Source organism: Mobula hypostoma, chromosome 6 (assembly GCF_963921235.1).
Source record: "Mobula hypostoma chromosome 6, sMobHyp1.1, whole genome shotgun sequence".
Taxonomy (NCBI): Eukaryota; Metazoa; Chordata; class Chondrichthyes; order Myliobatiformes; family Myliobatidae; genus Mobula; species Mobula hypostoma.
The window spans coordinates 78846470-78859799 of NC_086102.1; the positions used below are offsets into that span (position 1 = coordinate 78846470).

General features: G+C 41.7%; 1 protein-coding gene across 3 annotated transcripts in view; it reads left to right on the top strand.

The window, feature by feature from the left end:
* Positions 1-13330, top strand: part of LOC134348128 (gamma-taxilin-like) — a 79548-nt gene that overhangs the window by 43481 nt on the left and 22737 nt on the right. For all 3 annotated transcript variants that reach the window (XM_063051042.1, XM_063051045.1, XM_063051043.1), the window contains exons 3-5: positions 3510-3601; positions 7697-7867; positions 9453-9647. In XM_063051042.1, coding sequence (XP_062907112.1) covers positions 3510-3601; positions 7697-7867; positions 9453-9647 — 458 coding nt within the window. The remainder of the gene's footprint in view (positions 1-3509; positions 3602-7696; positions 7868-9452; positions 9648-13330) is intronic.

The following is a 13330-nucleotide window of genomic DNA, read 5'->3' on the forward strand; positions in this document are numbered from 1 at the left end:
ACTCCTCCGGTACCTCACCTGTCACTAAGGATGATTTAAATATCTCTGCTAGGGCCCCGGCAATTTCTGCACTTACTTCCCACAGGGTCCAAGGGAACGCCTGGGGATTTATCCACCCTAATTTGCCTTGACAGCAAACACCTCCTCCTCTGTAATCTGTATACGGTCAAATGAAGTTAATGCCGCTTTGCCTCACTTATGCAGATGCTGTGTCTATCTCCTCAGTAAAGGCAGATGCAAAAAATTAATGTAAGATCTCCCCCCATCTCTTTTGGCTCTACACGTGGATTATTTTTATGATCTTCCAGAGGACCAATTTTGTCCCTTGCAATCCTTTTACACTGTCTATAAAAAGTATTCAGCCCCCTTGGAAGTTTTCATGTTTTATTGTTTTACAACATTGATTAACAGTGATTGAATTTGGCTTTTTGACACTGACCAACAGAAAGACTCTTTTGTGCCAAAGTGAAAATAAATCCCTACATAGTGATCTAAATTAATTACAAATATAAAACACGAAATAATTGATTGCATAAGTATTCACCATCCTTTAATATGACACACCAAATCATCACTGGTCACATAATTAAATGGAAATCTGTTTTTGGAGACCTGGGTACAGTAAAAATACACCTGTATCTAGAAAGTCCAACTGCTGACGAGTCAGTATCCTGGCAAAAACTACACCATGAAGACAAAAGAATACTCCCAAGTAACTTCACAAAAGGTTATTGAAAAGCACAAGTCAGGAGATGAATACAAGAAATGGAAAGAATATGGCACAGCTGTAAATCTTCTAGAGCTGGCCGTTCTCAGAAATTGAGTGCAAGAAGAGGACGAGTGAGGGAGGCCACCAAGAGACCTATAACAACTCTGGAGGAGTTACAAGCTTCAGTGACTGAGATGGGAGAGAATGTCCATACAGCTGTTGCCTGGGTGCTTCACTAGTCACAGCTTTATGGGAGAGTGGCAGAGAGAAAGACACTGTTGAAAAAAGCTCACATGAAATCTCAGCTAGAGTTTGCCAGAAGGGATGTGGGAGATTTCTGAAGTCAGCTGGAAGAAGATTCTATGGTCTGATGAAACAAAAGTTGAGCTTTATAGTCATCAGACTAAACACTATTTTAGTAAAAAATCAAAAACACACCATTCCTACCATGAAGCATGGTGGTGGCTGCATCGTGTTGTGGGGATGCTTTGCTGCAGTAAACCCTGGAAGGCTTGTGAAGGTAGAAGGTCAAATAAAAGCAGCAAAATACAGAGAAATCCTGGAGGAAAACCTGATGTAGTCTGTAAGAGAACTGTGGCTTGGGACAAGATTTGTTTTCCAGCAAGACGATGACCCCAAGAATAAAGCCAAAGCTACACAGGACTGGCTTTAAAACAACAGTTAATGCCCTCGAGTGGCCAAATCAGAGTACAGACCTTAATCCAATTGAGAATTTGTGGCTGGACTTGAAAAGGGCTGTTCATTCATGATCCCCATGCAGTCTGATAGAGGTTGAGCAGTTTTGTTCCTACCTGCCTCTACCTCCTATGCACCTCCTTTTGTTTTTATTATTAACCGGGGCCTCAATATCTCTTGAAAACCAAGGTTCCCTGAACCTGTTATCTCTAACTTTTATTCCGATAAGCGCATACAAGCTTTGTACTCCCAAGTTTCACTTTTGAAGGCATCCCACTTACAAAGTACACCTTTGCCAGAAACCAGCCTTTCCCAATCCACACTTGCCAGACCAGACTTCTCTTTTTACATATTTACTTTGAAACTTATCAGCTGTCTTTAAGAAGATTGTACATCCTTCCCGTGAGCCCGTGGATTTCCTCTGGGTGCTCCAGTTTTCTCCCACAGTCCAAAGACACACCAGTTGATGGGTTAATTGGTCATTGTGAATTGTCCTGTGATTAGTCTAGGGTTAAACAGCTGGGTTGCTGAGTGGTGCTGCTCAATGGGCTGAAAGGGCCAGTTCCATGCTATATCTCTAAATAAATACAATCAATTAATTGAGGCATCAGATTTAGTGCGTTTAACCCAATTAAGCAACTGCTCCAATTAGTTGAAGCTTTATGGAAATAGTTAAAAAGGTATTTTAAAAAAAACCAAACTACCGTTTAACTGAGTGAAATTGATGTATCTATATAATCTACAGAACAATTAAGACATTATCAATACTACTACAGTACTGTCAACCTGACTATTAGTTCCAAATATTATTGACGGTGCACCGCTATATTCTTTGGATTGACTATAAATTAATAAAATCAGCGCAGATGATAAAACCTAGTGCAAATAGTGACTGCCTTCAAACAATGCTTTCAACAATTGCATCCTCCGAATCTTCCTTTTAATTGTAACATTCAAGATTGTCATTGATACCTTTAATTCTTCACACTTCCGAACTTGTTGAAGTAGTGAAATCATTTCATTTTCACTCCTGGCCATCTCCAAGCCTGAATGCTTGAAACCACAGTGAGCAAAACAGTTCTGAATTGGCTTACTGTTTAATGCTCAGTGACAAAAGTCACTGCTTTTTAAACACAAACACACAAGTGATGCCATTTAAAAACTGTTCGCTGTAAGTGTAGTGTCTAACAGCCACACGACTCAACTGATGCTGGTTAGCAAGTGTTTGGTAAACAAGTCTCCTGTCACAATTAAAAGACATAGTGTTGCAAATAAATGAAGGGAATCAGGGCTATTTTTTCCAATTTATTTTTGTTCTTTAAGAGTTGTCCCAAGTAAGTGGCTGCCCCAATTAACTGATTTCCCTATTAACTGGAATCCACTGTTAATAAATATGTTCCAGTCGCCTGTGTTTTCAAATTTGATATTTCCTCACTATGCTGGAGGCAGCTTTGGCCCATGGAATATTGGCCAACTCTGAGAGATCCCGATTTTTCTCTGTGCCTCATTCTCCCACAGCTCCTGACAGATTCTACTGTTCACCATTGCTCTAGGGGCAATTTACAGTGGCTAATCAACATACGTCTTTGGGATATGGGAGAAAGCAGGAGCACCCAGAGGGGGGAAAACCCACAGTCCAAGGGAAGAAGGTGCAAGCTCCTCATCACACAGTGACTGGAGTTGTGAGGATTTGGCCCTACTGGTTGCTTGACAGTGTCTCCACATGTAAAGGCTGTTTGGATGGGAATTTTTACTTGCATCAAAGACGCTGCAAAAAAATACTTCTTTTAAAGCAAAAGCATGCTCTGGCTGCCCATTTTTTAAATTTATTTTAAAATAATGTGCCTTAATTTTGTGAGTTGGTATTTAATATTTATTCTCCAGTTTGGGTTTTAAATTCAGCACCCCTTATCTGGCAGCAGAGGTGGTCTGTGTATTTTGTTGCAGTTAAATAAATAACTTTAATCACTCATTAAAGTGGCAGTGATTGTGAAACTTCCACAGGCTGATTCATTTAACTGTTGCGTTAAATGGAAATGTAGAAATGTAGGCGTAAATATTATGCCTAATAAATATTGCCTTTGATTCTCTTCCTGTACTGCAGGGAAGGAGGTGACGCTGCTAATGCAGGCACTGAACACACTCAGCACTCCAGAGGAGAAGCTAGCAGCTTTGTGCAAGAAGTACGCAGACTTGGTATGTTGACAAAATAGACCAACTTGTATACTAATAGTGCACTTTACACTGTGGAGTGGGGAGGGGGGAATACGAAGAAAGACTAGGTTGGCTGCCTGTTTTTGCCTTTGATATTTAATCACAGACAATTCTCAAACCATTTGCCTGGATCTTACCAAATCATAGATTTAAAGATCAGGTCAAGTCTTCGCTGCAAGAAGTAAACACAGCTCCAGTGTTCCAAATCTATCCACTTGGCATCAGTGTGATGTCTTGATGTCATGGGGAAGGGATCAATGTAGAGCCCAATGTTACCCTCAAGCAATTTCTCCCCAGTCCTAGAAACAATCACTTACAACAGAACATAGTAGTGACCATACCACAGACAAGGGATATCTCTCCACGACCCTTGTCTAAACTTTTGTGAAGAGTGGCTTCTTTGGGACAATCTTCCTTTTTTTTTGTAGTGAAAGCACACCTAAGAGGTGGCAACTACTTCAGGAAGTCTTTGAAGTTCTGGGGGAGAAACACTTTTCCTGTTTTCATGATTGTCTAATCTTTTGTTCTCTCTGACTCTTAATTTAACTGATCCATGGCAATCACTATAGTATCTGCCCTTTGAACCTTTTTCCAAGGGATCTGTATTTTTCATAAAAGGTTCCAAGGGTCCTGCAAAAATACTTTTTTAATTCAGTTTTTTGAGCATGTGGCTCTCCTCAAAAAGAAATTAGTTGGAGAAGTGGATAAAGTGACAAACACAGTTTGGAAACCCTTCTGTGATCTGTTTCCTCTTCCTAGGGAGCAAGAAAGACTTGTGCCGTGGTATCTTATCCAAGAAGCACCATGAACTTGGGTTATTACTATAATCTGAGCATCACAGTACTCAAGTCTTGTTCTAGTCAGCCATTCGCATATTAACAATTTAAAGCAACCTGCTGGAGTCTCGGGCTCCTACTGTTTTTGAGGCCAGTTGTCAAACCTTGCCATCACCTCGATTTGGTACAGCTTAGGCAACCTGAATGTCCCAGATGCTTATGATGCAATATGGTATGAACTGGTGCCTCATCCAAGTGACCATTTTCCATCTGTGAATCAAGGCAACGAGTCTCATAAGACCATTTGACCCACAACATAGCAGCCAAACCCAATCTTGCTCCTGCTCCCTTGATTGGATGCTCTGCTGTGGGTTCAAAATTTAAAACTGACTTTCTACGCCCAAATGCTGAACAGCATGGCAATTTAATCCAGGGTGGTTTAATAGTTCACTTGATCATCCCTATGGATTGAACTATGATCTGGTGTCTGTCCAGCACTTAGGTAAATATTATTATAAGTGATGATTTTTCCAGAGAGCTGTTATTTTCCAGTTTACTGAACTGTGTCAGGAGAGACCATGTGAATCTTCTTGAGAACCAAGGCTCAATTATATATATATATATATATATATATATATATATATTCAGTCAGCAAACACCTTGGTAGCTGCTGTCCACACCTCTTGGACTATACAGGGCCCTGCTGAGACTACAGCTGGAATATTGTTTTCCAGTCTGATTTCCCTCCCTATGGAAATGATGTATTTGTGTTAGAGGTGCAACGAAGATTCATCGGATTGGTTCCTGGAAGGCGAGGAGAGATGACATAAACCGAACCTACATCTTTTGTTGGCGGGGGGGGGGGCGTGATTTCATTGAAATGTACAGACGTTCCAAGTGCTAATTGAGATATATTTGAGGCGATTATTTGCCCTGGCTGGGGTGTCTAGAACCACAGACTCAAAATAAGGGATAGGTCTTTCAGAATATATGAAAAGTCTCCCCCCCCCCCCCCGAAGGTTAATGATTCTTTAGAGTTCTTTACCCAAGGGTGCTGTAGAGCAGGGGTCCCCAACCTTTTTTGTACTGCGGACCGGTTTAATATTGACAGTATTCTTGCGGACCGGCCGACGGGGTGGGGGTGGGGGTGTTCAAGTTCATCAGTGCGTGACAGGGAATGAGGAAATGTGCAGCTGACTTGTATCGTTTCATATCACCAAATCGTATCGTTTCCTCATGGCCCGGTGGTTGGGGACCACCTTTGTAGAGGCTCCATTCAATAATTCATAGATATCAAGCAATGTAGTGTAGAAGTATGGTGCTGTCAAAGGTTAACCAGAAAGTTACTGAATGACAGTTGAGCGTGAGGTGCTGAATGGCCTACACCTGCCAGTCATTAAGTTCTTACTAATCCAGTTTTTAGCATTACGTGGATCATTTTGTTTCTGAGTTGTAAATGGCAAATGCAGTACAAAATGTAGGTGTGCTGTCGATTCAGAATAGGCACAGTAAGTTTAGGATAGGTTCTTTGCCACAGGCATTTCAGATCGGTTATACTTCCTATTTCACTACTGTTTTGCTCATTCCAGGTCTTTCCTAACCTTCCTCTCCCCCACACTTCTGAGCCTTTCTTGTTGCTAATTTAGGTACTACCTCCAAGTGGTGTGTTGTCCTGTGTGTGATGTGGCCTGGCTCAAAACAAAACAACCAGGAGCATATAACACCACTTAGAAACATAGAAAATCTACAGCACAGTACAGGCCCTTCGGCCCACAAAGTTGTGCCGAACATGTCCCTAACTTAGAAATTACTAGACTTACCTATAGCCCTCTATTTTTCTAAGCTCCATGTATCTATCCAAAAGTCTCTTTAAAAGACCACCGTTGCCGGCAGCCCATTCCACCCACTCACCACTCTGCGTTTAAAAAAAAAACAACAACGACAACAACTAATTAACTTACCCCTGACATCTCCCCTGTACCTACTCCCCAGCACCTTCAACCTGTGCCCTCTTGTGGCAGCCATTTCAGCCCTGGGAAAAAGCCTCTGACTATCCACACGATCAATGCCTGGCGTCATCTTATACACCTCTATCAGGTCACCTCTCATCCTCCGTCGCTCCAAGGAGAAAAGGCCAAGTTCACTCAACCTATTCTCATAAGGCATGCTCCCCAATCCAGGCAACATCCCTGTAAATCTCCTCTGCACCCTTTCTATGGCTTCCACATCCTTCCTGTAGTGAGGCAACCAGAACTGAGCACAGTACTTCAAGTGGGGTCTGACCAGGGTCCTATATAGGTGCAACATTACCTCTCGGCTCCTAAACTCAAATCCACGATTGATGAAGGCCAATACACCGTACGCCTTCTTAACCACAGAGTCAACCTGCACAGCTGCTTTGAGCGTCCTATGGACTCGGACCCCAAGATCCCTCTGATTCTCCACACTGCCAAGACTCTTACCATTAATACTATATTCTGCCATCATATTTGACCTACCACTGAACTGCCAGGTTCCCCTTGGCTGAGAAGTTTAGTCTCTGGCTGCCTACAGGATGAACTGCCAGGTTCTCCTGGCTGAGAAGTGTAAACCAGGGGTCGCCATTTCAGAGTGACTAGCAGGCTGTTTAGGTGAGGGAAAAATTCTTCATGTAAGGGGTAGTGAAGTCTTTGGAATTCTCTGTCCTGGAGGGCTCTGGAGTAGCAATCATTTGCGTTCATTCAAAAGGACTGATATGTTTCTGGAAATTAATGGAATCGAGGAATGTGGGAATACGACAGGGAACTGTTGCTGAGGTGTTCTTTTTACTGGGTTCTTCCAGTCAAATCATTCAATCTTACAAGTGGGGAAATTATTAGAGGATTCATATTTGTCATGAGACTGAGAAATCCTTATGGACATTGCTGTGTCTTATAATTGGTACAGCATCAAAACATGGTACATTTCCTTGGTGTAAGAGTCAGTTTTGTCACTTGGCACATGTAAGATGGTAAGCGCAGATGCATAAGGGAAGTACCACTTAAATTCATACACTTCAGTGTTTATTCCATACATTTAGGCTACTCGACTCAAGTTGCTCTTCACACTACCTGATCAGCAGTTAAAACCAGTACTTCACTTCAGTGTTGTTAGCCCTCTACCTAGATTTGGAATTGACAAGCTTTCTGTTATTTTGTACAAGTATGAAAGGCGTCTGATGTATTGCTTTTAGTAACATCAAAGCATATTAGTAGAAGGCATCAAAATATTTGTTGTTCCATTTTCCTTAGTTTTGTAATTTCTTCAAATTGCTTCATTCTAGTTGGAAGAGAACAGAAGTGTCCAGAAGCAAATAAAACTTCTTCAAAAGAAGCAGGCACAGGTAGTGAAGGAGAAGGTTCACCTGCAGAGTGAACACAGTAAGGCCATTTTGGCTCGAAGTAAACTGGAGAGTCTTTGTCGTGAACTTCAGCGCCATAACAAAACGTTAAAGGTAAGGGAGTCTGGCACCTGATAGCGTGTGGATAAAGTCCAATGGAACCAGACCATGCTTTGTCCTTCAAAATAACTCCAGAAATTCATTGTGTGACTGGTTTTCTGATACCTTACATTTTTCAAGTTTCAGAGGGTTGGCTTCTATTATGGATTTTTGATAGAATTCGCACTACTCATTCTTTCAGATCCAGTAAACGATCCAGTAAAACTTAAGACTGAAATTACATCATAACTCCCAATGTGGGTAAAGCCACATTTTTTGAACTTCACTGACATAAAGGAGGCACCCTATGCAGCTTTCCAATATCTTTCCTATAACAGAGTGACAAGAACTATGCTCAAATGTGGCTTCACCAACAACTTGTGAAACTGCAACATAATGTCCCTGCTCCTAAATTCGATGCCCTGATAAAGGCCAGCTTGCTAAACTCCTCCTTCACCACCCTGTCTACTTATCTGGCTGCTTTCAGTTGAGTTGTGCATTGGTACTCTCATGTCCCTCTGTCCACAGCATGTGACAATACCTGATCCAACCACTGTTTAAGTCCTACCCTGGTGTGACTGTCCAGAATGCAACACCTCACATTTATCTGTTGAAATCAACTTGCCATTCCTTAGCTCATCTCCCTAACTGATCAAAATCTCTTTTGAATTCATTGTAACCCTCTTCACAGTCATCAAGACTCTAATTTAGTATAAGCACAAGAGATATTGTAGATGCTGAAAATCTTGAGCAGCGCATGCAAAATACTGAAGGAGCTCAGATAAGGGGTCTTGGCCAGAAACGTTGACTGTTTATTTCCCTCCATAGATGCTGCTTGACTTGTTGAGTTCCTCCAGCATTTGTCTTTTGTGTGTTGCTCAAGATTTCCAGCATCTACAGAATCTCACGTAGGTGAAGTCTTGTTGTTTAATTTTTATCTACCCCTTGGAAAATACTCATCACTAGCAATGAAAATTGGTTTGTATAGCATCTTTCCTCCAAGTTTTAGTTATTGTAGATTTTAAAAATGTGATTTTTTTTTACTTCTGCTCTCAGTTCTAATTGATTTAGTTCTCTATCTGTGCCTGCATTCATACTAAAGTTGAGAATCAGCTTCGTTCAAGATGTCCGCTCAAGAATAAAATTAAAGCACTATCACTAAGCACTAATCAGAAACTAACCAATTTAATTATAATCAATATAATTTTTCCTACATACCCAATCCAACCATGAATATAGCTAACGTAATGATAGTTCTGGTGTGTCTGAAATGACACTTTCGGGTGCACCTTTTGGCAACCTTTGGAAAGTTAATTCCTGACTAATCCACTCACCCATACCTGGATAATTTACAGTTTTTTCAGTTGGATGGATTAGTTGTCTGCACTTTTCCTTCTGTGCGTCTTTGCTAACTTGCAGAAATCATTCAGTTCATTCTTACTACAAAATCTAGACCTTTGTATCTTTGGCTATCTGCATAATGGTACTTGGCAATTCACTTTAAAATTTAAGGCTATTCTCCCCATCTGATAAGTAGTTGCTCACTTTTCCTGCCTGAATTCCCTCATGCTTACATCAAATGTGCTTGTGACCTGTGCAGGAGGAGAACCTGCAGCGAGCTCGGGAGGAGGAAGAACGACGCAAGGAAGTGACGGCACATTTCCAGATGACTCTCAATGAAATTCAGGCCCAGATGGACCAGCATAATCTGCACAATACAAAGCTACGACAAGAGAACATTGAACTTGCTGAGCAACTGAAGAAGCTCATCGAACAGTACGAGCTGCGAGAAGAGGTGATTTGAGATTGTGATATGTTTGTGGTGAAGGTGCTAAAGTAATTCCTTGGCAATAAAATTCATTTTAACTTTTTGAATGGCATATACTCTTGTCAGATCAAGGTTATTACATTACGGCCAGATTTTCTGATGTTAGCAATTAGCTCAGATAGTGTTTTAGACCGGAGGCCTGTGTTCAGTGGAGTTCCTTAGGGTTTGGTGCAGAGTCCACTGTTGTTAGTCATCTATATTAATGATTTGAATGACAATGTTGCTAAAATGGTTAGTAGGTTGGTTGTTGTTCCTTTCTGCACTTTGTGGTGCATTGGGCAGCAACTTTGCCATTTCTTAGACATCTATTGTTTTTTTTTATGAGGCCGAGTTACTAGCTTGACGCACAACCCAGCACGGATGGAAAGTGTGCAAGGAGCCGGCCAGATTCAAACCCAGCACCACTTGCCTCAAAGTCCACTACACCAGTCGCCGGCTAGTAAGTTTGTGGATGACACCAAAGTTGGTGGAGTAGTAAACAGTGAAGGAGGATCAAAATGAACTGGGGAAGTGGGCCAAGAATGGTGGATGGAATCTAATTTGAACAGTTTGGTAAATTGGTTTATCATTGTCACATGTACTGAGGTAGAATGAAAAACTTGCATAAACATCCATACAGTAGATTCACTGAGTTGTACAAAGTAAAACAATAACAGCGCACAATAAATTGTTACAGTACAAAGTGCAGCACAGGTAAATAAGGTGTGCAATGTCACAACAAGGTAGATCATGAAGTTATGAGTCCATTCTTTCATAGTAGGGAACTATTCAATGACTTCATAACAGCAGGACAAAAGCTATCCTTGAGCTTGATGATACATGCTTTCAGGCTTTTTTATCATCGGTCTGATGAGAGAGGAGAGAGTGTGGGGTGAGTGGGATCTTTGACGATGCTGGCTGCTTTATCATAGGCAGCAAGAAGTATAGACAGAATCGATGGAAGGGAGGCTGGTTTTCATGATGTGCTGAGTTGTGTCCACAAATCTCTGCAGTTTTTTTTTGCGGTCACGTGCAGAGCAATTGCCCTACCAAGCCATGATGCATCTGGATAGGGTGCTTTTTTATGGGCATTGGAAAAAAATTGGTGAGTGTCAAAGTCGACTTGCCAAATTTCTTTAGCCTTCTGAGGAAGTAGAGGCACCAGCTGCTGTGGTTGTTATTGGGTTATTCCTATGCTACTCAGTTAGCCACTCCCACATGGGAGGAGTTCACGTACTGTACAAGCAGTGTTATCAATAAAGTTCAGTTGAATAGCCTGCCTGCTGCTGTGCTAGTGGGCTCCCTGCACTCTCCTTCGTATCGAACACAACATGGTGTCAGAAATGATGTCGATGAGTTTGGGCTACAGACCAAAGGAGATCCCCAACAAGAAAGAATTTACAGCAAGACTGTTCTTGTTCATTTACACCTAAGAAAAAAAATCTGCTTATGCTACTACACTACATTGTATGCACCATAGAGCCTGAGGTGTGACCTGGCCAGGGTTGCTAGGCAACATCTGGCTGCATCTAAAAATGGATACATTGTAATAATCTGTAGGCCACTAGCCTGGGAAGTGCATAGAGACACAGATACAGCAGAGAAGTTAGTCAAACTCTCAGGGAGAGAGAGAAAAAAATTGTAGTCCAAATAAATAAAATACAAAACAAAATCGGAAAATGGAGCAAATATCTGCAGTCCCTACGCCTACTTACCTAATAAAGCTCCCCGAGACATTTGATTTCTCTAAAGCAGGGGACTTCGAGAGATGGCTCAGTCGCTTTGAGAGATTTAGAGTTCCAAGCAATCTCACTCAGGCTTCAGAAAAGCATCAAGTAAGCACACTGATATACTGCATGGGTGACAAAGCTGATAACATCATGGGTGAATTTGGACTGAGAGATGCCCAGAAAAAGGAGTACAAAACAGTGCAGGACAAATTCTAAGAATATTTCACAGGATAGCAAAATGTGATGTATAAGAGGGCACAGTTCAACTCCAGAAAGCAGGAGCCAGATGAAAGTGTAAATGACTTCATCATGGCATTGTATACCCTGTCAGACAACTGTGCATATGGAAATCTAAAGAGATAAGCTCATTGGAGACAAGATTGTTGTCTGGCTACTAGACACCAAATTGTTAGAGGGACTTCAGTTACAGGCAAATCTCACATGAGAAAAAGCTATTACTATGGTCAGGCAGAACGAGAATGTTCATCAGCAACAGGCAGAGCTCAGGGACGAAAATGGTGCTGAGGTAAAGCTAGAAGCTGTACAAAAGGAAGGTTGCAAACAAGGTGCAATCAGAAAGACTACAGAAAGAGGTGACAATAGAGCTCAGTGCAAACAAAACAAAGAGCAGATAAAATATTCAACTGTAGGAGATGCAGCAAGTCTCCATTCCATGTCAAAGAGTTCTGTCCAGCAAAGGAAGTGAAATGCCGCCACTGAAATAGAGTTGGCCGTTAAAAAAGACAGTGTCACTCAAAAACAGTTCTTCAGGAGGTCAATGAAGACCATGATTCAAACAGAGAGAGCTTTCCTTGGGGCTCTAGATTCAAATAGACAAGCAACACACACAAAAAGCTGGAGGAACTCAGCAGGCCAGGCAGCATCTATGAAAAAAAGTACAGTCGACGTTTCGGGCCAAAATCCTTCAACTGTACTTTTTTCCATAGATGTTGCCTGGCCTGCTGAGTTCCTCCAGCATTTTGTGTGTGTTACTTGGATTTCCAGCATCTGCAGATTTTCTCTTGTTTCAAATAGACAAGGCTGGGTGTACTATAGTTCAGTTGAAAAATGAGGCAATAATGTTCAAAAATGGACACTGGAGCAGGTGTCATAGCTATCCCTGAATGTCTGTTCACAAAGCTGGCGAAGTAAACAGACATTACACTAACCCAATAAAGAATGTACTCATGGGGCTAGGGAAACGCAAGCTCGGTGTGAAAAGAATGGTTACTACTTCTATCTGTAAAAATGAGAAGCAGTTAAAAGAGGATGTCTATGTTGTTCTACCACCACTGGGACGACATGACATCAAGAAGATGAACCTCATTGCAAAGTTGAATTAGCTAAACAAATACCCAAAGTTGTTCACAGGCCTGGGGTATTGAAGGAAGTGTACCTTATCCAACTGAGACCAGGAATGACACCCTACTCTCTGACCACAGTGAGGCGTGTACAAGTCTGTATACAAGTGTTGATGAACAAAGGCAAAGCTGAACCTGAGAGAATGGAGGCGCTTTGATGTCATAACTAGAATGAATGGACTAACTGGCTGGTGTGCGGGTATTGCTCCTGTTCCCAAGCAGATGGCACAGTGAGGATATGTGTTGATCTAACAAAATTGAATAATGTAGTGAGGTGGGAGAAGTTTATTCTTTCCCTCTGTTGAGCACAAATTGGGTATGCTGGGTGGAGCATAGTTCTTCACCAAAGTAGATGCAAACTCAAGGTTCTGGCAGATCCATTTAGATCCTGAGTCACAGAAACTCACAACCTTTATCACACCATGTGGACGATATCCCTTCAGGAGACTCCCTTTTGGCATCTCGTCAGCCCCTGAACTCTTTCAGATGAGGATGAACCAAATTTTAGAGGGACTGGAAGGAGTATTCTGCCATACAGACAATATATTCATTTTCAGAGGGTGGAATCACCTGAACAAGA